This window comes from Eptesicus fuscus, chromosome 2, assembly GCF_027574615.1.
Source record: "Eptesicus fuscus isolate TK198812 chromosome 2, DD_ASM_mEF_20220401, whole genome shotgun sequence".
Classification (NCBI taxonomy): Eukaryota; Metazoa; Chordata; class Mammalia; order Chiroptera; family Vespertilionidae; genus Eptesicus; species Eptesicus fuscus.
Window position 1 is genome coordinate 58,981,914 of NC_072474.1, and position 25,071 is coordinate 59,006,984.

The 25,071-nt window shown below is 42.8% G+C and overlaps 1 protein-coding gene across 1 annotated transcript in view; it reads left to right on the top strand.

The window, feature by feature from the left end:
• The window catches only part of FAM13A (family with sequence similarity 13 member A), a 254,998-nt gene that overhangs the window by 211,178 nt on the left and 18,749 nt on the right, over positions 1-25,071 (top strand). The window contains exons 12-18 of the mRNA XM_054727491.1: positions 394-436; positions 10,880-11,027; positions 19,544-19,757; positions 20,241-20,379; positions 21,545-21,626; positions 22,927-23,147; positions 23,823-23,906. Coding sequence (XP_054583466.1) covers positions 394-436; positions 10,880-11,027; positions 19,544-19,757; positions 20,241-20,379; positions 21,545-21,626; positions 22,927-23,147; positions 23,823-23,906 — 931 coding nt within the window. The remainder of the gene's footprint in view (positions 1-393; positions 437-10,879; positions 11,028-19,543; positions 19,758-20,240; positions 20,380-21,544; positions 21,627-22,926; positions 23,148-23,822; positions 23,907-25,071) is intronic.

A 25,071-nucleotide genomic window follows, 5' to 3' on the forward strand; every position in this document is an offset into this window, starting at 1 on the left:
TTTTAGAATTTTCTCCTCATATTTTTTATGAGTTTGAATAGGTTTTTTTGTTTTGTTTTGTTTTTTTACTTAATGCAATGTGCATTATAAGAACTAAAATGCATAGAATTAATGGACTGTTATGTTTACCAACAGTATTTTATAGCAAGGGAAATACTTAGAATAAAAAAAATCTACCCTACTGCTATTAAAGCCAAATACCATATTCATGTTTGTATTTCTACTTTTGTTTTATTTTTATTACTTTGTTGTTTTCTTTTGTGTTTGAATTTCATAGGAATTTTATTTAAAGCTACTCAGCCTACTTTTAAAATAAACTATAATTTCAGTGGATGAAAAGCATTGTTATAAAACAGATTGACACTTCATAACACTTTTTGTTATTGTTTATAGCAAAGAAAATGAAAAAGACAGTGGCCACAGCCAGCATTTTGAGGTGAGTAGCTAACAAGTGAGACTGACTGTGACAGGACTGTTCCTATATTTCTGAGAGTACACGGGAGGCGTTGTTAGCCTGTCAGTAAGGGGTAATGTGATTAAGGGACAGAACTGTGATTGGTTGGAAAGGTAAATATGGGGACATAAATATTACTTGAAAAAACGTAAGAATGCCATTCTTTCACTTTTTCAATTCTTTGATGTTTACTTGCACAATAAACTTCAATAGCATGGAGGTTTCTCTTTAGGTTTTTTCTTAAAAATAAAACAAAACATTGCCTGGCTGGCATGGCTCAGTGGTTGAGCATTGACCTGTGAACCAGGAGGTCCCGGTTCGGTTCCCAGCCTGGGCACATGCCCAGGTTGTGGGCTCAATCCCCCATGGGGGGTGTGCAGGAGGCAGCCGATCCATGATTCTCTCTCATCATTAATGTTTCTATTTCTCTCTCCCTCTCCCTTCCTCTCTGAAATCCATAAAAAATATACTAAAAATAAAGCAAAACATCAAACTACTGGTTGGATTTTCCATGATTTTATGCATTGTTAAGTGATTGAAATAGCCAGTGAGTTTTAGTGGCTCTCTCACAGGGATTATGTCATTAACTTTCAGATTATCACAAAATCAGTTTGAGTTATTAAATCCAATTCATTTTCTGAGTTTTGTGTCTTATTTTAAGTAGACAAGATGGAAAAAATATCTAGCTCCATTATGTTGTCTATATCTTAAAGTTTTGGTGACTTGCCTGGCTTCCCTGCTGCCCTCGGAGGGCATCACCAGGCTGAGCCGAGGATTTGGTTCCCTTGCTCCCAACTCTGGCGTCCATTCCATGTGCTCAGCTTCATTTTTCATTTGTGTGTGTATGCCGTCCGCGTCTGCCTCATGCTTCCAATTCCACCTTCCTTCTACTGTGTTTTCTTTTTGGCAAGAGTTAAAGCTTTTCTCAACCTGGAATCTACTCTTGATGTATTAATTGTACATAGAACTCTCCCTCTAACCCAGTGATTCCTCATCTTTGTTGGGCATGGACCTAATTCAGTGTTGGATTTATTCAATAACTTGTATTAAGCCCTACTATGTGCGGGTACTGGGCTAGGAGCTGGGATTTCATAGCAGCTGCAGCCCCTGCCTCCATAGAGTTTTATAATCTAGCAGATTACAGATCTAAAAGCTGTGGACCCTTCATAGAAAAATGCACATTCATATGAAAATTGCCATAAGAATGCTGGAAATTAATGGCTGTGGGCTCCTCGTATTCCTCTTTTCAGTTCTTGTCATGGGTACTTCTAAACTAACCCAGTCAGGTGAGAGTAGGGGAATGATTCCTCTTTCTGACTTCACAAATGGCCTCTCTCTGAGCCATTTCTTTCATCTCTTCTTTCCAGCTGCCTTCCTTGGGACCCACGCAGCAAGCTGACATTCTTTTCTCGTCCCTAAGTACCTTTTTTTCAGAGCCTAGTTTCCCTGGGATATAGTTGTTTTGTTTTCTTCTGGCTTTATCCTTCCTCTGCTCTCTTCCTCTGATCACCGCAAACACCTACTTATCATGCCACTGAACGTTATTTTAAAGAAAATTGCTTTGCCAGCCTCCTGGAGAGGTCTTCTCAGTTCTTCCCTCGTGTGCCTGTTATTCTTTATGAGCTCAAAGGGTGCAGGGCAGTCACACGTCAACCTTTGTGGATGTCAACTTCATAACATTAACTCATAAATCCCAACTGGCACGCAAACTTAACTCACACTGGACTCAGTTTGCCTTGGTATTTCTGTGGCTGTCTCCCGTGGCCGTGGCTGCATCATGGAGAGAGAATCTCAAATCCTTTTTTACGTGCCAGGACCTATTTTTACATGTGCCACCCATGTGCAGTTAGTAATCAGCACCTAACCCACAGTTGGCACTCCTTAAGCATTCGCTATTAATAATCATGGTCATCATAATAATTTTAGCTAGGAGATAAAAGTATGCAGTGAGTTAAAATCTAGATTAAGCTCTTGTGTCACCTTTCACAAATCACCAAAAGAGGAAAAAAGACATCACTCCACAAGATGTCGGATTGTCTTTCTACCCATGGAGGCACGTGCCTCTTGCACTGACGAAAATACATAATTACTGAAGGGCTGTGAAAGCTCCATCTTCCATTTTAAAACCTCTTTCCCTTGTTTGTAGTGTATTGTAGTTGTTTACTTTCTAATATATGTGGCACTTTCTAGAACATTATACAACTGAAATAGTTAACGTGGTTTTCTGGTAATACCACAATGATTTCTAAATTTCAGAGATGAAAAATAAATCTAGACTTTGGTTACTGCTCCTCAAATTCTGTTGAGCCAATATTTTATTTCAGGTCTTCTATAGCATCAGATTGAGATGCCAAAATTTACATGCCAAAATTGAGATGACCGTATTTCCAGTTTAATTTTCCTTTAAGGCAAATTTTTAAAAATCATTTTAAAAATATGTTTTATTGATTTGCCAGAGAGAGGGGGAGAGAGAGAGAGAAGAACATCAATGTGAGATAAAAACATCAATCAGTTGCCTTGTAGGTACCCTGACAGGGAATCGAACCAGCAACTTTTAGGTGCATGGGATGACACTCAACCAACTGAACCACACCAGCCAGGGCCATTAGGCAAATTTGTCTTCGTTAATATTATTGTCTATTAAGTTCTCCTTGTAAACTCTCACTTTCATGCAAGATACAGCAAATGACACCTGTTAGGGAAAGGTGGTTTGTCTCTCTTGTTTTGACCAGTATTTATTTCCATTAGAATGAGGAGCCCTAACCTTCAGCCTCAAATGCTCTGTAAAGAGAGACTTGTCTCAGAGTCTGCTTCTCCAAGGCAAATGCAGATGCAAATGCAACTATATTTTTTAAGTAATCATTTTGCAGCCTTAAATGTGGTTTTGTTTGAACGAATGTGTTGAAAAGTGAAAATGGGCTTAACCTTGTGTTTTTCATCTTTTCAATTTCTTATAATTATGCTACTAATCTTATGCAGAAAGAGTCTGCTGCAATCTCAGATAGTGAATGAGAGTTATCCATTTTCTATTTTATCTGAGTTTCTTCTTTTTAAAAATTTTATTGATTGATTTTAGAGGGGGAGAGATGAGGAGATGAGAGAGAGAGAGAGAGAGAGAGAGAGAGAACATCAGTTTGTTGCTCCACTTATTTATGCATGCATTGGTTGCTTCTTGTATGTGCTCTGACTGGGGATCAAACCCACAACCTTGGTGTGTCGGGACAAGGCTCTAACCAAATGAGCTACCCAGCCACGGCCTTATCTGAGTTTCTTAAATGGTTTGTACTAAAATCTGTTTAGTGACATATTGATAATGAAACACAAAGTTGAGTCGCTTCAAAATGCTGACACTGTAAGTATGATTTATTTGGGTATGTTCTTTTGTTTATTTTTTTCTATTTTTTATTTTATAATTTTTTAAAATATATTTTTATTGATTTTTTACAGAGAGGAAAGGAGAGGGATAGATAGCTAGAAACATCGATGAGAGAGAAACATTGATCAGCTGCCTCCTGCACACCTCCTACTGGGGATGTGCTCACAACCAAGGTACATGCCCTTGACCGGAATCGAACCTGGGACCTTTCAGTCCACAGGCGGACGCTCTATCCACTGAGCCAAACCGGTTTCGGCTATTTTATAAATTTTTTATTGTTGACAGTATTACAGATGTCCTCCCTTTCCCCGCCCCCGCCCCCCACTCTTTGCCCCCCTCCACTGAGCCCCTGCCCCACCCCAGGTCTTCACCACATTATTGTCTTTTATTTTTAAACTATATTAACCACTGAAAGGATCCAGAAAAGAAGTCATCCTTAAAACTAGCAAATTCTGGGTTCTAAAAATTATCCCTGAAAATACGGATTTTCAGACTTCTGTTTAAATGGAGTTTATACCTTACACTTCTTTTTTTTTTTTTTTATATATTTTATTGATTTTTTACAGAGAGGAAGAGAGAGGGATAGAGAGTTAGAAACCAATGAGAGAGAAACATCGATAGCTGCCTCCTGCACATCCCCTACTGGGGATGTGCCTGCAACCAAGGTACATTGACCGGAATCGAACCCGGGACCCTGAGTCCGCAGGCCGATGCTCTATCCACTGAGCCAAACCGGTTTTCGGCACCTTACACTTCTATTTGATTCCTTCGATAAGTTATTTTCTATTGTGGAAATATATTATGCTTCAGTATAAAATCCATAATAGTAAAACTATAAATTTATACTTAAATCATTTTGTCAAAAAGCAAACTATGTAAGAATTATTAACTACATGGAAGGGCATTGCATTATCTGGGGGAGATTTTATGTCAGTAGTATAAGGTTAATGAAGGTTAAATTATTCAAAGATACTTTTACATTCTTCATGCATTCTAAACCTACTGCTTAGGAGAGCTTAGGAGCATACCTTCGATAACAAACAAGACATTCATAGTAAATAATCCTGCTTCAAAAAAAAATAAAGCATAAAGAAGAGAGGAGAGGGAGAAAGGAGAGAAGGCAAGGCTGAGGATTAATATTGATCACAAGATCTTAAGTGCAGACTTCATTTTTCCCTGAGAAAGTCTGAGATAGATTCTGAAATAGACCCATTCATTAACAAGTATTTATGAAATGGACGGCTCTGTTATTTCAACCTCACTGTATTTCATGGAAGCTTTAGGATTTTGTTATTGGTTATAATACTAGAACCAGAAAAACTGAAAGGCTTTATTTGTTTAGATTCATTTCTGGTTCCATCCAGTCTTGAAAGATGACTGAAGCTTTGCAGTTCACATGGATTTTGAAAATTTGTTATGTCCATTTTCCTCTCTTGTCAGGCCAAACAGTAAATATTTATGGTTCCATGTGGTCCTTCTATTAACAGTGTGTGGTTCCTTCCTGTGCAAACTGCATTATTCAGGGCACTCCATGACCTCGTCATTCCTGGCTCTGCTAAGCTCTCAGTTAGGCTTCTTATCCGTGTCCTGTGCAGGGAGGGAGGAGGGGAGGGGAATTTTTCAACTGTTTGAAGCCAGGGAGGGGGCAGGATCAATAAAGTCTGGGGATAGTTAATGGTTCCTTGACCCTAATGAGGAATGTTACCTGAGGCCCCAGGCAAGGTGAGCTCGCTCATTATTTGTTGGTTAGCATACTGGGTATTTCTCTTAGAACATGCATGATACTTGGCACTTATGTGTTCAATGTCTGCCTCCCATGCTAAATTCTATTATCAGATCTTTGAGTTACAATTACCATATAACATTATATTAGTTCCAGGTCTGCAATATGCTTTGACATTTGTATATATTGTGAAATGATCACCACAGCAAGTATAGTTAATATCCATCACCACATAGTTATAATTTTTTTATTCCTGTGACCATTATCTTGTTAGCTCTTGTCATCCCAGTGCCTAGGACATAGTACGTGTTCCATAAACATGTGCCAAATGAATGCAAAAGGAGGATAGTGTATAAATGCAAATAACATTTCTTTTTACAGTTACTCTGGGATGACTGCTTTTATACATTTTTTTAATTTAATCATCACAACAACTTTACCAAGTCTTCTTCCTATATTAGAGAAAAGAAGCTAAAGTACAAAGAGGTTTACCCACTAAAGATCTTACAGCTACTAAGCTGGTTATTTAAAATCACATCTCTGACTGTGAAACCCATCCCCTATCTGCCATACCATATTGTCTCTCCTAAGAGCCAGTCCGTTTATTTCAGTACATGAATACTCAGTGTGTTTTCATATGGCACATCATTTTGACAAGGGTTTAATGTGTGACATCTCAGTTGAAAATTGTGAAATTGACTTTACGTACTCTCTGATTTAACTGAGGCTGCAAGACGTATAAAGAACAAAAGTTGAAACTAAAAATGTTTTGGTACTTGAGAATGTGCCTAACATCTTAACATTAATTATCTAGTAGGAGAAACAGACAAGCAAGTAGACAAGTGCAGTATGTATTGTAAGGGCTAGAGGAGTGGAACAGTCTGGCGAGGTGCCTCACCCAGCCGAGGCTGACCAGCGTCTGAAGGGAGAGTTGCTTTCTGCTAGTCTATTGCTACAGAGCCCAGCTTCCCCGGGGCAGCCCCTGAGCAGCATTGCTGGTCCCTTGTGCATAAGCCCTGCACCCACACCAGGAGTCCACTCTGCAGCCGCCGGCCAGGCAGCCGTGGCAGGTTCAGAGACCAGTGGAGGCAGAACCTGGGAATCGGGACTCTGCGGGCAGCAGGCAAGTGAAAGAGCGGCCTCAGGGATGGTCAGGGCACGGCAGGACAGGCTGAGCATGCGCGTGTGCTGGTGAGTGAGTGCCGTGCCAAGTGTGTCCATGGCTGGGGGGCTGGTGCGGGGCTGTGTAGGAGGGACCGCTCCACTGGTGTGTAGGAAATCAGCCAGGAAGTCCAAAAGCCCCTGTAAGTTGACATAGGTCTCCGTTATGAATGATATCCCATTATATGTGCTACAGTGCACATACTAAATGCGCAAATGGGGTGACCCTGACTCCAGGTATAATGACTTCTTTGCTAGTCCTCAAAGGCTACAAAACAATCATGCCTCGGGACCTTTGCACTTGCTTTCCCTCTTCCTGGAGTGCTCTTTCCATCGATGGCGTGCTCACTTGTTTCCTTGGTCTCTGCTCATATTGGAAAGGACTTCCCTAACCACCCAATCCTATGTAATAAAAGCCCAGGGACCAAAAGGTAGAACGACCAGAACAACCGGTCGACCAGTCGTAATGAGTCACACTGACCACCGGGGGGCAGACACTCAACACAGGAGCTGCCCCCTGGTGGTCAGTGTGCTACCATAGTGGGAGCACCGCTCAGCTGACCGGGATGAGTGGCACTCCCAGAGCAGGCCTATCCCTGCAGGCCACGCCCCCCGCCCCTCCAGTTCACGAATCCCATGCACCAGGCCACTAATATAAAATAACAGACCTTGACCCCTCTCTCCAGCCTTCTTACCCTGCTTTATTTTTCTCCATAGTCCATATCGCTACCTGACTTTTTTTTTTTTTCTGATTAACTGTCCTCTTCTGTATGGTTCATTAGGACAGAGGCCTTATTTTGTCCACTAAAGTTTTGTGCCTGTCTAGCACATAGTAGGTACTCAAAAATTATTTCTTAAATGAATGAGTAAATAAATTTTCTTTGTATGCAGCTGACATGTAATGCACAGCCCTGTTATACATATGTAGTTTGTGACATATAGTATTATTGAATAAAGTAATACAATTTTGATGTGATTCCCTTTGTTAGAAGAGTAGAATCTTACAGAGGTTATCTATTCTAGCATCCCACCCAGGGTGGTACTCTCTCCCTCTCCCACATGCCTGACTCTCAGACTTTATTTGAACACTGAAGGGCGGGCAGCTCACTAATTCACAAGGTGGTCCATTAGTGTATTACACCAAAATTGCCTGAATGTACTTGAACCTGTTCCCCTGAATGCCAGCTCTCTCAGCGCAGGAAGCTTGCAAGTCTTACACAGAGCCCAGCATAGAGTGGGTGCCCCAAACCATGCTGTTGAAGGAATGAATAAAAATTCTTATGTTTTGGAAAAAGAAAATAAAGAAAAAATTTTTTAATTTTCTTACTTTGAAATTGGTGCTAATTCAGATGTAGCAATCATAAAAAGTATGCATTTTTACATTAGTTTGTATATGTGTGGAATCTCAGGATGTTGCATGTATGATGTCAAGCACTACAGTGCCCTGAGGGGGGACGGGCACTGCGGGGAGCAGAGCCAGTGATGCGTTCAGGGAGTGAACCCTGGTGGCCTGCACAGCCCAGCTCATAGGCCTGTAGCTCTCCCTACCAGCACCCATTCCCATCAGCAGAGCAACACACATTTTGCCATTATTACTCTGTGTTTAAGATCCTTCGATGGCTTTCCATTATCTCCTACAGCATAAAATCCAAACTTAGCCCGGTATACACGCCTTTCTCAGTCCACCCTCTGCTTACCCAACACCCTCAGCATCTGCCATCCCCCTTTGATCCCCAGGGCTGGCCACCAGGAACCTCTTCTTCTGTTGTGACCACGGGTACCCTGCTGCCCCGCCTGCCTTTGTACGCTCCGACCCACACTGCACGGGTACCCTCCTCCCCAGCCGCTCCGACCCACACTGCACGGGTACCCTCCTCCCCAGCCGCTCCGACCCACACTGTCCGCACCCAAATCAAAACTGCTGTTGCTGACACCTGACGGGAACACAAGTGGTTCTGTTCTCTAATTGTTTTGATAATGCCCCTAAAATTCTGCTCCCCCTTTCTTGTAGCACATGTCATCTCAAAGCGTGTTGTGTAGGCTCTTCCCCAGCTCCTTTCTCCAGCACCTGGAGACGTGCCGACGTTTCACTCCTCTTCACAGGGTGCCTGGTAGTAACAAAGAATGATCGCTCCCACTGGTGTGTCTTGTGCTCCGAGCACCCTGCTGGAGGCCGGTCAGACCTTCTCTCAGACCTTCAAAGGAGCCTCGCCAGATTGGAGTGATTGCCAGGTTGTACAGATCAGGAAATGGAGGCTCAGGGAAGTGAAGTGGCCCAGCCGGGGCACCAGGCTAGTGACCGGCCGTCACACGTCAAACCCAGGTCTGCCGTGAGCAAAGCCCCTGTCTGTTCCCCTGCTGCACAGCCCCGGGGGCTCGGTCACAGTGCATGTGAAGAAAATGCCAGACTTCCAGCACAGAATCGCACTTCCTATGGTCCTACCTTTTTATGACTCTAAGTGTAGCAGCTGTCATAAATCTTCATTAAGAAAATGTTTATTTGCTGTATGCAGATTCTAACACACACACCACACAATTGGTGGCAGATTGGCCCTGTAACTTGGAAAAAGCTGAACACCCGATTAGTCACTCAGCACTGGTTACTTAGGATGCAGCTCAAGGAACAAGTAATTCTTGTAGCATAAATGCATAATCTGGGTCCCCCCTCCCCCCCGCACTAGACAAGCAGCATTTTTGAAGTGTCTTAAAGTCCAAGGTTCACTTGGCACTTCTATCTGACTTGAGTAGCTCACCATAAAGTGAGAGATGAGATTTCATCTTATCCCAAATGTGAAGAGAATGCCAGTCCTTGTGCATCATTTCATGGTCGTTGTAAAAGCTCTGGCCATTCCCCTGGTGATATTAAAGTAGGCTGAATAGCTATTAAAAGTAGCTGGAAATGTTAGTAGCACTTTATTTTAAGCATAAGAACATTTCTCATTATGGAATCATTTATGACTTCCAGATGTTTTTTTGTCTTTTTCATTTAACCATGGTGTATTTGCTAAAGTAAATTTCCAGTTTTTCGCCAAGAAAATCTTCGGTACAGGTTAAGTGCTACTTGAGAACTATGTTAGTGGGTAAGCACTTCTGTTTATAATTTTGTGAAAGAGAGGAGAGTGACAGTGTTTGGGCTTGCAAGATACCAAAAGATCAGGGTAAAAAAAAAAAAAAATAATTCATTTCAGGGTAATTTTCAGAACATAAAATCACTTAGCTAAAATAGCAGCCTTTGGGGGAGGGTGTCCCTTCCCCCAGATATTCCAGCCTGGTATACTTGCTTTCCAGTAAGCAAAGCCAAGGGTAGCCAAGTACTTAATACTCAGAGTAGATTAATAGTAGGAAAACAAGTGACAGTTACATATTTGTTAGATATAAATTATGCATCATCGCTAACTTGGCAGCCCTTGGCTTTTTACTAAAAAAAAAAAAAAAAAAAAAAAATTGTTGTGCTCCCTGTATAATTCTGGCTCATTTCCAGAGTCCATATTCCTTACTGCTAGCTGAGATAAGGTGCCAAACCTCTGTGCTATTTGAATTTGCGCAACGGTTCTTTAATACCCAGCGCTCCTCCATAAATAGTCTGCTCTCCCCACTCTCGGGGAGAAAACAACCGCAGGAAATCTGGGACTGTGCAGCGCGCTCCGCCGAATTGATCCAAGCCTGCAGGGCGGGCGGGCAGCGCCCACAGCCTCTCGGCCCTGGCCTTTGGGGACTGTTCCCCCCAAGGGGCAAAGAAGTCTGCTGGCTGAAGACACCTTGCGGCTCCTGCAGCCTTCGCAGCCTCGGTAGGGGGGGGTGGCTGTTTACAGTCTGGAGAGCCGCGCTCCTTTAAGGAAACACAAACTCCTCACCCTCGTTTCTGGCCCCAGTCGGTGATCCTCGAGACCGCCAGCCGCCTGCGGTTGTCAGGAGGAGCGGCCCGGGGAGACCAGCTTGTCTTTCTGGCCGAAGAAAAGTTGAAGGAGCGCAGAGGGACGGTCGCTTGGTGCTCGCGAGGGACCAGCTAATAGCCCGGGGCATCGGGCTCTGATGTTGGCTCCTGCGCCAGGTGCATCAGCAGCAGTGGCTCGGGAGGTTTCATCCGGACCGAGTGGAATTGCTGCGGACATGTTTGGGTGGTGGTGAGCAAGAGGGACTGAGGGACACTGTGTTGTTGTTGCAGAGCCCCACCATGAAGATCCAGGAGCACCCCAGCATCCCCGACTCCAAACTGCAGCGGGCTCCTGATGCCGACACCCAGCAGGAGAGCTTCGTCCTGGAAGGGCCCCAGCTGGACCTGACCGCCTTGTGTGAGGGAAAGAGCTGGGCAGGTAGGGTCGCCTCCGGACGCCTGGGTGACTTCAGGAGGGAAAAGCATATGGAAATGAGTGTAGACGAGGGGCTTGTGTGGGTGAGAGGGACAGCTCTGCGTGCAGAAGTGGCTGCGTTTCTAAATGACTGAAAAATCCTTCTCCCGGCACAGGGTGTGTCGTGTTTAGTGCTGCCGAGAGTGATTGCACTCTAAGGAGGAAAACGTGCTTGCCCTTTATCACAGTGTCACCTTGCAGCCCTTATTTTTTTCTTTTTCCACTCCCCGGGAGTGCTGCTGTGTGGGAGCGTCTTCCCTCTAATAGTACCAAGCAGAGTCCTAAGGAGCTGGTACGCATTTAGGATTTCATCTCGGTGTAACCCTTTGTCCCCCACCCCCCTGCATGCCAGCCATCGACCTTCTTCATTAAATCTCCTTCCCACTTTTCAGGGCTGTTTTGGTTTGCTTTGTTGTGTTTCTATGCTTGTTATTATAGACTTTTTTTTAAAATACAGATCAGCAAGCATAAGGGTTCTGCTCATTAAAGAGAACACTGAATAAAAGTGTTTCTTATGGAATGCCTTTAGTACAGTGTTTCAGATGGTTTTCTCTCGAGATTTTTGGTGAAAACGTTAGAAATGTACTCGTAAGGAAGAAGAGGGTATCCTCGCCGTGTCAAAGCCATATTCCAGGAAGGATATTGGAACAGTTCCAAGCTGCCGTTCTCTCTCACTATGCATGTGTTCACATCCACACACAGATCAGTGCGTGTCCAGAACAAATGCCCATCTGCCTCTGAAGGCATGCGTTGGAGGCTGCAGAGAGGGAGAAGTCAGGCTTCTCGGCTCAGAGCAGCACATGCCTTAACACAGTGACTGAGCAGAGAAGCACAACTGTGAGAAAGCAATCTGTTAAAAGTGCCGGGGTTTCCTTGTTTCTTCTCCTCCTCCCCTCCTTTTTTATTTCATTTTATTTTTTAACCAAAAAGTGCTCGTTGTGGTAATGATCTTAGATGAGCTACCAAATGGTGAACTAAAAAGACCACAAGGTGAACAATAGCAGTTCCATTATTATGCTCCTGGCACCCGGGGCTTAATGAAGCGAAAGCTGTTTTTTATTCCAGTTTTCCCTCTTTTCAATCTAAGAAACACATTCTAGTTGTTTGCATATAGTTAGGCTGTAGGACTGAGACTTTTGTGAGATCTTCCCAGCTCATGATACATTCACTGGTGGGGAAATTTCGAAATGCAGGATTTTTGTTTTGTTTTTAAGTGATACATTCCTGGTAGTATTTTGTTGTTCTTCTTTTTGTTTTGTGTGGTTTGAAATAACCTGGTATGTTTTTAATTCAGACATTATAAACACCACTCTCCCCTCTCCTCCCCCCCAGATAGTACCATAATAGCCACTTTAGCCCAAATAAAAGAAAAAAGCAGTAGTCAAAACAAATGCTGTATTTGGTTTTCAGTAATATGGTCTCCCCATAACATTAACATAAAGCTCTAATAAGAACTAGGATTTTTGGTCTGAATTCAAATTAACCTTGAATTCTTGGTTATTGTCTTGATGATTTACTCAGTTAAGAGGCAGGTAGGTTCTTCCTCTTCCTCCTAAAATGGACTGTTTGATTATTTTTATCTTGGTTAATCATAAATTTATAATCTCTTCCAACATAGTTTAAGAGGCAAATAAAAAGCTGAAAATGTTCCCCAGAGTGGTTGAAAGTTAACTTATAGTTTCCTCAAAATTATTTCACAACTTAATATTAAGAACTTTCTTCCAGATAAACAATAGTAATATGAAGGCCCCAACATTTTTATTTTGTATTGGGAAACTAGATAAAATAAAGAAAAAGCTTATTGGGGAAAATATATTTTTAATAGGCTTAGGAATGTAAGTTGTGTTATTCATTAGTTTATGAGATGACATGCTTTAACTTTTTTTTTTTAAATCAATTCCTGCATTTGTCATTGAACTTGCATATCTTAAAAATCTACATAGGCTCATTTCAAGGCTGTTTTGATCATTTGGTAACAGCTTTCAGTGGCCATTTTTATCATATATTTATTTTAAATTTCAAGTTACATATATTATAACGGTAACATAGTTATAAGTATAGTTAAAACAGAGGATTTTTTGCATGAAGTATAGTTAAGATGAGAGCAGTAAGTTCAGTCACTAAAATATCATCTTTCTTATAGCTTCAATAAGAAACAAACAAAATGGTGATTTTTCCAGTAAGGAATAAACTTTGCACTAACTTTAACCATGAATGTGAAATCAATGCAACAGAATTATGGGAGTGGAAGTGATAGCTACCGGAACCATATAAGCCAATCTCCACCCACCCATCTCCACCACCAGGCTCAAGCCTCCCTTGGAGTAACCCCTCTGTTTGGTTTGCATGTTTGTTTCCCATCCCCACACCATAACTCACACTCTCTCATCCATGCAGAATTGTAGAATATCAGGGGAGACAGTACTTCATGACCAGCCCATGTGGGAATGGCGTTCTCTAGTTTCTGGGATACATTGTACCAGGAAAACAAAAAATGAAAGGAAACCAATAAATATATTCTGTAGGCTACCTAGAGTGGAACCCTCTCAAAGGGAAGGTAGGATCAGAGTCTAATCATGGTTGTTGGCAGATAAATAATATGTACTTTCCTCTCCCCTCTCCCCCCATGCAGCTGTGTATTAGGGCACATTAATTGATCTATCTACATATCATCATCATCATCATCATCATCACTATTATTATTTCCACTCTCCAAAATTAAATAAGTACATAAATTAGATATAGTATTTTTTTTTTTTTTGTTATTTAAAGCTCATCAAAGTTGCATAATTAGAATGCTCCTAATCAGCCACTTCATGTGGATTTGGGGGAATCCATTTGTGGAAGCATTGAAATCTGAATATTCAGCTACTCTATTAGATTTGTCCTGGTGAAATTAATTTTAAAAGAACATTTTTAAAGGGCATAGAATACGCCATATGTCTTATTCACCACTACTGCTTATCGAAAATAACTTTGGAAAGAGAAAATCTAAAAGAATGATAGAAAAGCAGCAAGGGATCTTAAAGATCTTCCAGTTGAACCTTCTCATTATATAGATAAGAAAGTGGAGACCAAAAGAACCAAAATGATGATTCAAGATAACAAAGTCTCCTGACTTCTACTCTGATACCTCTTTCTAAGCATTGTATCCTGGCAGTCAGTAGACCATAACGGTGAAGAGCCAGGCTCATCCTGGGTTCAAATCCTGGCTCCTCTACTTAACCAGTGTTGTTAGTAAACATGCCTCAGTTTTGGCCTAACTTCCCCATCTTTAAATAATTATAACAGTCAATAATAGATATAACAGTATCTACTAAGTAAGTTTGTTCAAGGGTTAAATGAGCTATTATATGCAAAGTGCCCATCACAGTGTGGGCACTTAGAAAGCACTATGTGAATGTTAGCTGATGTTATTACTATCTTTCATAAACATTTCCAAGTACAGTTTCAGGAAAAAACAGCTCAAGTTTGCCCTCTTTGAAACCAGACCCCATTTCTACATAATAATCATGGATGGCTCTGAACACAGAAGTCAGTAATTACGTACTAGGTCCCTCACAGATTTACCAAGGACTAATCATGTCACACCAACTTTTTTTTTCCCTTCCTTCCTTCCTTTCTCTTCCTTTCTTCCTTTCTTTCCCTTCCTTCCTTCCTTTTTTTCCTTCTTCCTTTCTTGTTCTGTATTAGGGCAATGGTGCATTTGAAGAGGCCTCTGTTGGTTCTTTCTTTAACTGGGACTAGTGGCAGCCTTGTCAGAAATGTGGAGGGGACAGAAGACAGTCAGGTAGAATAGAGACTTAGTAACTGGTGAAGCAACTCTGCTTTAATGTGCAGATGGATGAACCAAAGTCAGTAAGTCCTCAGCCCTGTTCTGGTTCACACATTTCTTAACGACTTAAATGAAGCTATTGCAGGCCTGCTTATTAAATTGGCAAATAGGGGCAATGCAGATATAGGAAGTTGAAGAATTAAATTTGGATTGATAAAGTTGATGCCTAAGGTCCCTTTTAACTCTGATAGTTTGCTAGATTGTTTGGACAATTGAATAGAATTACCAATGTTCGAAGATTAAATTTTGAAACGCCAAGGAAAACTTTATAAAAGAATTCCCCCAGTAAAGATCCCTCTCCATTGGGGCTGACCTCTCTCTGTGTCTGGGATGTGCAATACCTTCTAGCATTTGAAAGCTGTATGATAACACTATGCCAAGTAGTAATGACTCCAAATAATATAGCATTGGAAATTAGATGTGGAGAACTGTCAGCTCCCTTAATTCTGTGCAGATTTCTTAGAAGTAAATCATCTCCGTTTCCTTTAGTATCATAAATGGATCCAGCCAGCTACCCCGAGAGGAGCTGTACCCCAACGGCTCCCTCTCTCGGCAGTGGGTTTCCTCTATTTCCACGTGTGCTGTGGTGTCTGAATTGGGATTCCCCCAGGAGCTCCTCTTTTTTGTCCCTTAGGAAGCAAGCATACAGCTCTTCCCTCCGTTATCTCTGACCTGCCGTGATGTCAGCTGACCTGGGTGGATTAATTTTTAATAGAGATACACGCGATACTTATGTCCAGAGTTCTTTGTGACAAGACACACGGCTGAAATAAAAACCACTGCCCCCGGGGAATCCTGGTCTGGGTAGGAAAACACATTTATTTGTTTTATGCGGTCCTTCAGGAGGAACATCCAATTTGAAGCCTGAAAACTTTCCTGTTTTCTCTTTGAACCGTTTTCTTGCAGTATTTCTTACAATATCTTTGTCTGTTTTGTTGCTCTAAAATTACTGGTTAAGATGCAAAACATTTCCCAAACCAGCAATTGGGAGTCCCCAGGACCGAGTCTATCATGTGCCACACTGTTCCGTTTTTGGTTTTTTTTCTTTCTCATTTTTATATGTGAGTGCCAACGATCAAAACATGAGATAGCCTTGTATTTTGAGATCATTTCAAAATAAAACAGGAACAGTTGGTTTTATAGATTCTTTCATTATATTGAACGTATTATACTGTATATTACATGTAATTATATAACTCTTTTGAATAGGAGCCTTAAATTATAAGACTGTATAGATTATAAGTAAAGAGAGAAAAAGGAGATATCATATAAACATAGGTGAGAAACTTCACCTCTGTTCTACATGCAGACGAATGATTAAAAATCCCTTTTATATTTTGTTAAGGATGAAACTCATAATGGTTTTCCATTTCTCATTTTGAAATAAATGAATTCATCTACCCTAACTGTATGCTTTAAGAGAAAATGTCATCCATAAGCTAGAATTTCTTTAGCTGTGAATTTCATATATACCACTGGTGGCACTAGGAAAATAACACATTTGGTTTTCTTGTTAGTGAAGTGGTTGGTCAAGAATGGAGCCACAGCCCTAGCCAGTTTGGCTCAGTGCATAGAGCATCGGCCTGTGGACCAAAGGGTCCTGGGTTCAATTCTGGTCAAGGGCACATACCTCAGTTGCAGGCTCCTCCCCAACCCAGGCCCTGGTCAGGCTCATGCAGGAGGCAACCAATCGATGTGTTTCTCTCGCATCAATGTTTCTCTCTGTCTTTTCCTCTCTCTCCTACTCTCCCTAAAAAATCAATAGAAAAAAATGTCCTCCAGTGAGGATAAACAAGCAAAATAAATAAATAAAATAAAACACTAACTAATTAAAAAAAAAAAAAAAAAGAGCCCTGGAAATATTGGGAAAGCACTTAAAGAAAAAAAAAAGAAAAGAATGGAGCCACAAAACTCAGCTGTGCTAACCAAAAGGAAATAAGATATGTGGCTCCGTGTGAGCCACAAAGCATCAGATAAGCATAATTACGTTCCATGATTAGTATTTTATAGTTAATTCAGCATCACAATATATCTCTTACTGGAGACATGTTTGGTTAATGGTTACACACACTCATTTTGCAAACAGAGACCGCATAGCTGAAAACTTAAATCAAAAATTAGTTAGAACACTTTTTAAGAGATACTCTGCTAAGATTCAGACAATTTAAAAGGCTTCGGGATCTTAGCCTTTTCAAACTACTCGTAAGTGTTGCAGAGTAGAAATGTCAAACCAGCCAGCACACCCCTATGCCAATATCAACAGCAGACTTTGTCTGCCACCACCCTCTGTCCCGCTAAGCCACCTTGCCCTCCCCCCTGGCTGTTTTGCTCCTTGGCCTTTCTGAAGTGAGGTTATTGTCTGCTGCGTTGCTGTGCAAACCATCTTAACCCTTTCCCTGTCCCAGCTCCATCGATGTTAGGCCTTGCAGAAAATGACTGCTGTTTTATGACCTATCATGAAAGAAAAGATGCAATCTGGTCAGCTTAATAGTTCCATTTTCCTTAACACTACATTTTTATTAATTTTTAGGGATTACTTTCCACTCTCCTTCTCCCCCTCTGACCTCTCAGTCCATATTTTACTTTTACGTTGGCAGTTCTGAGCTGCTCCTGTCTGAGCCCTGCCACTGAGGAGGAGCCAGCTGATAGCTTTAGTACAAATGATGAAACCACGCCTGTGCGCCTCCAGCGTCAGCCAAGTAAATGTACCAACAGATTCTCTGCCACCTTTCGAGACTCACTAGGCAAAAGTCTGTCTTCAACACTTTCATTTTTTTCCAAATATTTATATTATCATCTGAGTTCCCAGATAAGTTGGGTCTCTTTAAATCTTGATAAAACTAGGGACCTCATTCCACATGAGGTTAATTTTTTTTTTTTCATTAATGTGCTTATCTCTCCTACGACACAGTGGGGTCTTCAACAGATTCATACAGTCATCCTTGTTATTGAAGCACCTGGCACGTTCTAAATTGAAGCACTGTCCTAGAGTCAGGAGATTTAGTTTCTAGTCCCAGCTGTTATCATTGATTAGGTATTTGCTCTTAACCTCTTTGGGTTTCATTTTCCTTATCTGTAATCTGTTGGGTTGAATCAGTGGTTCTCAAAACTGACTGCATTTGGTGTCACTTGTGCAGCTTTTAAGTGTGTGTGTGTGTGTGTGTGTGTGTGTGTGTGTCTTACATATCTGGGCCCTCATCTAAAAATTCTGTTTAATTGTGTGGTGTGAGGACCTGTATGTTAGGAGTTAACTTCTATCACCTTGTGTGCCCCTAATGTGCAGCCGGTTGAATAATCACTAGAGTAGATATGTACGAAGTTTCAACAAGCTGTAATGTTCTATGATTATAATATGATCTTTTAAAATAAAATGCTGAGTAGCACTTGTTGAAGATAATTTTGTAGATGTTATAAATACTTTGATAGCTGAAGGAGCAATTGTTCCATGATTCAGACTGTGGGAATCCATTCTGTGCCAGAATCTAAAATCATGGCCAAATCTTAGCCTTGTGTAAATCATAGTGATCCACAATTGTATTTAAAGCATAACCTTTTTTAATGCCTAGAGTATTAGAAATACCCCACATCATCTGAGATCTAACTTTAAAATATGTTAGATAGGATTTTTTTAATAAGGAAAGGAATATATGAAGGTGGATCTTGCAGTTAAGTACAAATGAATATCACCCTATTCACTCCCAAAATCGTAAATCAGGATTTTTGTACTGAGTATGTCTTTTCCTTAAAGATCATCTAAGATAATTTGTACAGATTTGTCCTTTGTAAGGCATTCATCTTTTCTCTCCTTTTATTTTTAATTAATTTGTATATCCTACTTTAACTGTATTCTTGAGCTGCTTCTGAAATTTCTACTGAAAAGCAGTCGAAACATGCATTTTAAACATGCTAACCCCAACCACTAAGCAGAAGCACACGAAACAGCTTCCCTAAACCTCAGTGGAAGGCACAAGCTCTTAAATCATGGGCTCACTCACAATTACTGTGATGCCTTAGCTGGACATTAATGAAAGATGGATAGCCAAGATGCCAAGTCTCTTCCTCCCTGACGCATTTCTTTTCCGTAAGAACGTGTGGAAAGTTCCCGCCAGTGACCTGCAGCGGGGAGTCGGGACAGACCCATTGCTCCTTCAAGGCTGTTCCTAAGGGCAGCCCTAGCAAATTCTCTTTTGAAAGCAAGTGAGGATGGAGATAGGAGGAGGAGGAGGATGACTCTCGGACAATTTGGTGATTCTGGTTGGGACATAGTGTGTCTAGTCAGAACCTTAAATCTAAAATGAGAAACCATTCTGTGCCTCTTAAATTCATTGCCTCCTAATGCTTTCAGAAAACTTGGCAAACAGTTGTGCTTTAATAAATGATTTTGGCCCGGCTGGCATGGCTCAGTGGTTGAGTGTCGACCTATGAACCCGGAGGTCACCGTTCGATTCCCGGTCAGGGCACATGCCTGGGTTGTGGGCTTGATCCCCATGGAGGGTGTGCAGGAGGCAGCTGATCAATTATTCTCTCTCATCACGGATGTTTCTATATCTCTCCCTCTCTCTTCCTCTCTGAAATCAATAAAAAAATACATATGTATATTTTTTTAAAGAATGATTTTGACCTCTTAACCCTCATTATTTTCCAGATCCCGTGCCTGCTTTGTCCTCATGGCAGCAGGAGAACGGGGACTCTGACGATGCGCCCCTCTCCCCACCAGCCGGGCGTCTCATTCGTCAGCTTCTGGACGAAGATAGCGACCCCATGATCTCTCCCCGGTTCTACAGTTATGGGCAGAGTAGGCAATACCTGGATGACACGGAAGTGCCTCCTTCTCCCCCAAATTCCCACTCTTTCATGAGGTAGGTTTCTTTTTGTTGATCAGCAAATGCATCATCATTAGGATAGTCATGGCTGATGGGCAATAATTTCTCTTAATTACGTTGTAAGTCTGTGAAGGAATATATTTAAAATTCTCCCTCCTGGGACACGGGCTTCATCGTAGTTCCTCAGCTGAACTATGGCCCAACTGCAACATCACATACTGAATTCCCGTTGGCACCTCCTTTCCAAAGCTCTCTCAAATTTAACTTTGAAGTCCACAGCAGACATTTCAGTCTTAACTTTGCTAACTATTAATGTGAACTAGAGGAGATTAGACCCATTTAATAGGTGGGACATACAGAGCCCAAAGTCACAAAATAAATTCGTAGTCCAGTTTATTTTATTAGAGAGCAGGGAGGCTGCTCACACCCTCCCCCTCCATGCCTCCTCCTCATCCCCCAGCTCTTCCCAGCAGGCAGTGACTCACTGCTGGGGAGCTGACTCAAGGGTGCCCCTCACAGGCAACGGAGCTGCTCTCTGGGGTCCTACGATGACGAACACGAGGACCTGACACCTGCCCAGCTCACGCGAAGGATTCAGAGCCTTAAAAAGAAGATCCGGAAGTTTGAGGACAGATTCGAAGAAGAGAGGAAGTACAGAGTAAGTGCCTCCTCTCTCTGATGTGACATGCCAACATGTCAGCAATGCAGAGAAGTGGTAAAGGTTAAGCAAGATATCTAGGGAGTCTCAAAGCAAAAAGGCAACAAAGACTAGGTAGTAAACTCTCAGACACCTCAAACTTCATGTATCAGCATTTTTTGTCACACAAATGTATTCTTATAAACTAGAGGCCCGATGCACGAAAATTCGTGCACTCAGGGTGATCCCTCAGCCCGGCCTGCGCCCTCCCAGAGTCCGGGACCCCTCGGGAGATATCCACCTGCCAGTTTAGGCCCGCTCCCTGGGGGGAACAGGCCTAAGCTGGCAGTCAGACATCCCTCTGGCAGCCAGGGATCCCTCAGAGGATGTCTGACGGATGGCTTAGGCCCGCTCTCCCTGGGCCCAGTCAGACATCCTTAGCGCTGCCACGGAGGCAGGAGAAGCTCCTGCCACTGCCGCTGCGCTTGCAGTTGTTACCCCAGCTTGTGGCTGAACGGAGCTCCCCCTGTGGGAGCACACTGACCACCAGGGGGCAGCTCCTGCGTTGAGCGTCTGTCCCCTGGTGGTCAGTGGGCGTCATAGTGACCAGTCATTCCAGTCGTTCTGCCGTTATGGTCAATGTGCATATTACCTTTTTATTATATAGGATAACTTGAGCCCTTCAGTTCACGTTCTGTAAACTTACCAGTGAAAAATCATCTTTTGTTTGGCTACAACTGAATTCAAGATTACCTTCTAAAATTTCATTATTACTGACCTCATTCTGCTCTCAGCTCTTGGTATTTCCCACAAGAAGATCAAAAAAGCATTTTTCAAAGTGGTTGCAGGGTAAAATATCATACACTCCTTTGCTTTCTATTCTGTTAGCCTGACAGGTTGAACCCTACAAGTGATGGAAACAGGGCCATCCATGGGCCTTTTACAAGTCCGTGACCATAAATATTCAGCATTTTACCTCTGAGGAATTCTTTAAAAGCATCAAAAATAACCAGATGTAAAGAAGGATGCTGGAATTAAACTTGTGAAGTTGGCCCTGCTTGGTCCTGGTTAATTTCTTATTCCAATGAGACTCATGTTTCCTTCCTGCTTAAAACAAACTGATCATCAAACACTTCTTTTTCCTGCTCCAATTTCAAGACATTCACCATAGTTTTCCTTTTCTCAGCCCTCCCACAGCGACAAAGCAGCAAATCCTGAGGTTCTGAAGTGGACAAACGAACTTGCCAAATTCCGGAAACAACTAAAAGGTAAGTAAAGCTCTAGACCTATGGCGTGGTTTCTATAAAATAAGCCAGGTACAGAATCCCATGCCTAGTGCCACTGCTAAAATATGCCAGAAAGAGACCTAGCTTGTTTGGCTCAGTGGCTAGAGCATCGGCCTGCGGACTGAAGGGTCCCAGGTTCGATTGCGGTCAAGGGCACATGCCCGGGTTGCAGGCTCGATCCCCAGAAGGGGGTGTGCAGGCGGCCGCTGATCAGTGATTCTCTCTCATCATTGATCTTTCTATCTCTCTCCCCCTCTCTCTTCCTCTCTGAAATCAATAAAAATATATTTTTAAAAAATAAAATATGCCAGAAAGACAAGTTCCTTAAGGCTGCTTCCCAGTGCTCTCAGAAATTAGGGGACACCACCCTAGCCAGTTTGGCTCAGTGGATAGAGCGTCGGCCTGTGGACTGAAGGGTCCCAGGTTCAATTCCGGTCAAGGGCATGTACCTTGGTTGTGGGCACATCCCCAGTGGGGGGTGTGCAGGACACAGCTGATCGATGTTTCTCTCTCATTGATGTTTCTAACTCTCTATCCCTCTCCCTTCCTCTCTGTAAAAAATGAATAAAATATTTTTTTTAAAAATAAAGAAAGAAATTAGGGGACACCTTCGCCATGTCTTCCCATGGTCTTAATCACAGGGTATCCCAGATTTGCTAAGATGCGAATTCTGTAGCATTTCTTCGTTTCCTTAAATCGCTAATAAAACGATGATGGTTTCAATTCAATACTCATTAAGTATCTGTTTCATCCAAGGCTTTATTTGCTGTGGTATTAGAAGACGTAGACACAGAAATGAATACGAAAAGGATGCCCCCTGTCCCTCAAGGAGCTTGCTGTCTTTTAGGAGACAGACTTATAAACAACTAAATAGAATACAAAATAAAAAATAATTCCAAAATGAGGGACATGAGTCACACACAAAAAGTTGGCCAGCAGTTGGGCACTGGATCAGTAAGTACCTTTAAACACTAAGGCAGTTTTGTAGGACAACACCTGCCACTTTCCAAGAACAGCGAGCAGGTCGGTGTGGCTAAAGTACAGATATTCAATGGAAGACCTAGAGCTTTCTCAGGAATGAAGGTTAGGGAAACTTTCCAGCTAGCCCAGGAAGACATTATCATTTTCTCGGGTTGTATATAATAACCTAGGGGTTTCAACTAACGTTATAATTATATACTTTCTGGCAGGGGCGTGGGGCGGGGGGAGACAGGGCTAAGTAGCTATTAACATCACAGACATCAATTCTGATATATCTCCGCACCCAAATTTTTTCAACTAGAGTCGAAACTAAAGATATCTGAAGAGGACCTAACCCCCAGGCTGCGGCAGCGAAGCAATACACTCCCCAGGAGTTTTGGTTCCCAACTTGAGAAAGAAGATGAGAAGAAGCAAGAGGTGGTAGATAAAGCAATCAAGCCCAACGTGGAAGCCACGCTGGACTCCATCCAGCGGAAGCTGCAGGAGAAGCGGGCGGAGAGCAGCCGTCCCGAGGACATTAAGGTGTGGTGATTCGGTGAAGGCCCCGAGCTCACTGCTCACCCTAAGCCATGCCAGTCCGCATGGCAGAAGCATAGGACAGGCCACACAGAGCCCAGTGGGAAGAGTGGTGGAGGGACACCTTCTGAAACCTCCCACACGCTCATCTTCCACACTCTTAGATGTTTAGAGAAGCCGATGGAACAACTTCGAGTGCTTTAACTGTAGCTAATTTGGTTTTTGACTTCAAATTAAAAGCAGAAAACTCCACTGTACAGATTGCAGAAGGAACTTATTTAGGTTCATACACAATTTGGTGACCCTTAGGTAGAAGAACTTCAGGCGCATTTGAGGCATCACCCCTTTGGGACTATGTAACCTGTCACTGTGGACATCTCTTGGGCCATTCCATGAAGCCTCGTTTGCCTCACAGCCTTGCTTGCCTCAGGACTCACCATGCCTTTGCTGCCACAAGGAAGTTGATGGTGTTTCTGTTGTGCTATCTTATTTCTAGCAAGAGGTCAGGAATCTATAATTCCTAAGTGAGCTTGGATAGAGAGAGGAGGAGCTGTTGTGTGAGGATTCTTTTTAATCCTCCTTTTTTTTTATTGTTGAACTGAAGAAGAAGAAGAAAAACAAGAAGTTGGAATGTTCACAGATGTTTCCCCTGCTCATTGATCTCTCCTTGTGTTTGTACAGGACATGACCAAAGACCAGATTGCTAATGAGAAAGTGGCCCTGCAGAAAGCTCTGTTACATTATGAAAGCATTCATGGACGGCCGGTATGTGAGTGCACTGACTTCTCTTTCTGGCCGGGCTAAATCCTCTGGCTTTAGAAATGGATCTTCTGTGTTTGGTATTTTGCAAATGAGGTTCCCTACTGTTCAGCAGATGACTCTGTTTTCACCGGAACCAAGCTTTCTGAAGGCTAAACCTGTGATAAGAGTTTTGCTGCCTTGTAGATGCTGAATTTAATTGAGTTCCGAAGAAAAATTAGTTTGCAACTCAATTGTAGTCCCTGGCGTCCTACTTCAAGGGGAGGTGGGGAGGCGAGGGGGGTATGAACTGGTGCACAGAGCCCTGGAGTGAGGAGGCTTTGCTGTCCCAAGGTCTGCCTCCAGGAGCTGATACTGGCTCCAGGCATTCTTATCCATAAATCAGTGGGCTAAACTAGAATCATCTGCCCTCAAATTTGATCTCTCTGCAGAGCAGTTGCAACCAGTGTTTGTCCATGGAGAAGTTGCAGCTGCCACCCAGAACCAAAAGTGTGAGGCATCCAAAATATGGCTCTGCCTTTTCATAACAAGGAGCATTTGAGGCCGTTTGTTATTCAGCGCGAGTTCGTGTTAGTCCGGGGAAGACAGGAGCATGATCGGCTTCTCTCTTCCTTAGGGAACCTATGGTCAGGTGTCCATGTCGGTTACTCTTAGTTCAGAATGTTGTCAAGAACCCAGTAAAATCAACTCTTAAGAGCAGGTATAAAAAAGCATCTATACTAATAAAAGGTTAATATGCTAATTAGACCGAGTCGACCAGACATCTTCCAGAAGTCCGACTTCCTTCCAGACAGTTAGGGGGTGGCCAGTCTATCAGGAGGGTAGTTGGGGGCGGGGGGGGGAGACCAGGCCAGCAGGGGGCAGTTAGGGTCAACCAGGCCGGCAGGGGGGCATTAGGGGGGCAGGGGCAGGCTGGCAGGGAGGCAGGGTGTGACCAGGCCAGCAGGGGCGCAGTTAGGGGGGATCAGGATGACAAGGAGGCAGTTAGGGGCAACCAGGCGCACAGGGGGGCAGTTAGGGACAACCAGGCTGGTAGGAGACCAGTTAGGGGGTGACCAGGCCCACAGGGGGGCAGTTAGGGGCCAAATCAGGCCGGCAAGCAGAGGCAGTTAGTGGTGATCAGGTAGGCAGGTAGAGTGGTTAAGGGCAATCAGGCTGGCCGGCAGGGGGG